General features: G+C 35.0%; 1 protein-coding gene across 1 annotated transcript in view; it reads left to right on the forward strand.

The window, feature by feature from the left end:
* Positions 1-1,167, forward strand: part of LOC106472486 (very low-density lipoprotein receptor-like) — a gene marked incomplete at both ends in the record, with an annotated part of 52,847 nt that extends 51,680 nt beyond the window's left edge. The window contains one exon of the mRNA XM_022401067.1: positions 1,054-1,167. Coding sequence (XP_022256775.1) covers positions 1,054-1,167 — 114 coding nt within the window. The remainder of the gene's footprint in view (positions 1-1,053) is intronic.
* Between the last annotated feature and the right edge of the window lie 2,600 nt (positions 1,168-3,767).

The raw sequence follows: 3,767 nt of genomic DNA on the forward strand, positions 1-3,767 counted from the left end.
ACCCACACTGATCCCCACAATCTTGTAGAATGTCCTGTCACACCATAAAGCTTCTGTATGGCTTCTGGTACTCCTTCGTGATCTAACACCTTGATGCTCACAAGGGCCACACCATAAAGCTTCTGTATGGCTTCTGGTACTCCTTCGTGATCTAACATCTTGATGCTCACAAGGGTTTGCTGAGATGCAGAGTCTATAACGCCTCCGTTCGTTAGTTAATTTTCCATAACTTCGTTCTGACGAAACTTTAGCGACACAAGTCCTTTCTTAAATAAAACTGGTTTATTCTTTCCGAATACAACTTTACGATACACTTAATTTCAACAGTCACGCTATAATTCTCAACAAATGTCTCACGTGCTCAAATTCAATTACACACTCTCTGTCTGCAGTTCAATTACTCACTACCTACACATTGTCCCGTCACGCTGTGACCATCCCATATATACCAGACTACCCCCAATCTAGCAATCTCCCGACAATTCACGAAGGTTCGAGAAAGAAGTGGTGTGATACTAGTCAAGTGACCTCTCTGACGCAACAGTATAATACCTATCGATAGATATATAACTTGATGGCAAAATGTGTTTGCCCTTGAATCACAAAATAGAAGCAGGTAAACAAATTTTAATTTGGGTATGTAATTAAGTACAGATAGTACCAAAGCCACAAGCATGTATTCCAAACTTGTTGGTTATCCAAAAAATTAAGAAGATTCCACTTAGTTTTTAAAAGACCTCGTTAAGAAAATACTTTGAGAACAAATTACGTATACTTTGTGCTGTCAACCATTTTCTCGCATTACTTTCATTAATTATCATTTTAAAAGAACTTGTAGGATTTATGAAATTCCTATTAAGAAATTAGTACTATTAACATGTTTATAAGACATAATTTATTATTTTGAACTTTGGATTTTTTCATTTTTAGAGTTCCCCCCCCACCATTTTGAAAGGGTTCTACTGCTAATAAGTACTTTTGGTACTTTTAATGCTAACATTTTTATGTTAATCTGTAAAAGTAACTACTTTACTGATTTTGGGGTTTTTTCAGCACGAGAATGTTCTGGAGATGAGTTCCGTTGTGGAGATGGATCATGTATATCTAATGCATTAAAATGTGATAGAAAGTATGACTGTGCTGATGGAACAGATGAAGTTGACTGCCGTAAGTAGCTCCATTTTTTTCCAAGCAGATTTGATGTGAAAAAATATGTTTAAAAAAAAAAAATCATGCTGCTTTAAACAGGTAACTAGACATGTATGTGCTGTTTCCACACACTGCTAACAGATTGTGGTGAAGTGTTCTCTCCACTTAATTATATGGCAATCTATCCAGTATGTGTGGCACTATCTGATACAGCTTACAGATCTGAGTCGTGTTGATCACATATCTAGAAGTATATACACTTAACTGTCGCACACAACTATGCTGGTTTAACACTAGGATGGAACTTACCAATATATTATGTTTCAGACTTGATGCCTTGTATACGTACTACAATTAAACTCAAGCTAAGTTTAATGTTAATTTATAATTAATCAAGTGTTAATTATGTACTTGAATTTATAATTGAACTGACAATAACACTAACTGTAATTAATTACATTATATGCTAGATCTTTTACATATGCCTATAATTAAACACATGGAAGTACTGTTTGTAACAAAAGAAACCACAAACTAACTCTTTACTTAAAATTGAAACATGGTAACATGTACTGAATCTTGCGATATACCTAAACACATGGCAGATTAGTATTTAGCAGTTCTTAACAGAATAGCTAAATTTATATCTAATCATGTGGTAAATAAGAATATAGATCTATAAAAATAAAGGTTAACGACTTGGAAGACCATGATAAGAGATTTATATTTTAATTTTCCTTCCCTTACAAATCGGTATTTTGGTTAGGGCATCTGACTCGCATTCTGAGGATTATGGGTTAAAATTTTGTCCCTAAACATGCTCACCCTTTCAGGTGTGATAGTCAGCACCACTATTCAATGGTAAAAAGTAGCCCAAGAGTTGGTCATGGGTGATATATACTAGCTGCCTTCCCTATAGTCTGTCGCTTCAAAATTAGGGATGGCTAGTGTAGATGGCCCTCAACTAGCTTTGTGTGAAATTCAAAGATGAACAAATCTGTTTTTCCCTTCTCCTTTATTGTTCTTTCCTTTTTTTTTATTCCTTTTATTTTCTTTCAATATTTGTCCACTTTGTATCATAAACTATCCCATTTAACTTTTTACTAGGATCCACTATCCTTTTTAGTGTTTATTTTTGAATAGTCCTAGGCCTATTGTGAATTTGAAATGCACCTAAGAAACATTAGTCCTCATTGGTTATTGTTGGGAAAACTACAATCTACAGTCTTCTGTAAGGCCTGGGCTTGTAGGCTGATAAAAGAAATTCTATTCAATATCTACACTGGAGACTTGCAGTATAAAGACTAAGTTCCATGATTGTGCATGTGCCTTCTTTAACTGGAACATTCTGTATTCACAGTAACCCACAGACACCATCCGATCAGGAGATTGCCTAAATAGCATCTTAGGACACAGACATTGATAGACAGCTATACAATCACCAGTGAAATTTTTGGGTATCAACAGATCTCAGATGTCCCTATGTGGAATATATATATATGTGTATGATGCCATTTCAACATGTGGAAATTGGCCGAGACATCTGTATCGTACATTTCATGAAGACCATTAATACATTGACCATAAATTCTTAATCTCCCCCCCCCCCTCCAGATTTCATTGGGATAAGCTCCTGTGCCAAGGAAGCTGTTGGTCAGTGTGCATCCATCTCAAGAATGGCAGTCCCATTCTAATAGGCACCTTCACTTGCATGCCTTGTTTAGGGTAGACAAAAAAGGGAGAGGTCTGAAAAGTGAGTGGCTTATGTATTTAATTGCCTACAAATAATAATACATTAAAAAATAGAACATGATGAGAGCTCAAGAAACAGAGAAACAGAGCTCAAGCAATCAGCAGGAGGACTTGGACCTCTTCAGCACTAGTAAAGGAAAAATTGCAATTATGGCACCAACAGAAGAGGAAACAATAGGCAAGTATACAGCCAGAAGGCCACTTGTAACATCAGTAAAGGAGCTTTTCTACCTCCTACAAGGGAGCCAGCCTTCACATGATGGGGTCAGCATCTGTTGAAACAACCTCTGGGATTTACAACTAGTCCTCAACTCAATAAAACTTTATAAAAAGGATCTGACATTAATTCTGTTTTACAAATCAAATTGTACATTATGCCATCACCTTTGTAAGAATAAACAAATAAATAAACAATGAGGAAAACTGATAGATCAATCATTTTGTGAAGAAAATATTTTATGCAGACTATTACACAACTTTTATTTCAAGCAAATGAGGCTACTTACGACAATCGACTTCATCAGATCCATCAGCACAGTCATACTTTCTGTCACATCTTAATGTACTACGTATACATGATCCATCTCCACAACGGAACTCATCTCCAGAACATTCTTGTGCTGAAAAAGAGTAAATTAGTTTTTCTTTCAAATTATTGTAACAAACAAAGTATTCTAAGTATGTATTCTTTAGATAAATACTATTTCAATACTGAACAAGTAATTAAAACAGTGGAATTGGAACATAAGCAAATAAACTGTTGAAGGACCTCTTCTGTGAAACTTGTAAATTATCTGTAATTTTGTTAAATGTGAAGTGTTATAAACTGTTTCTATTATATACAAAAAGTGTTATACAGTTGTAAC

The sequence above is a fragment of the Limulus polyphemus genome, unplaced genomic scaffold, assembly GCF_000517525.1.
Source record: "Limulus polyphemus unplaced genomic scaffold, Limulus_polyphemus-2.1.2 Scaffold5375, whole genome shotgun sequence".
Taxonomy (NCBI): Eukaryota; Metazoa; Arthropoda; class Merostomata; order Xiphosura; family Limulidae; genus Limulus; species Limulus polyphemus.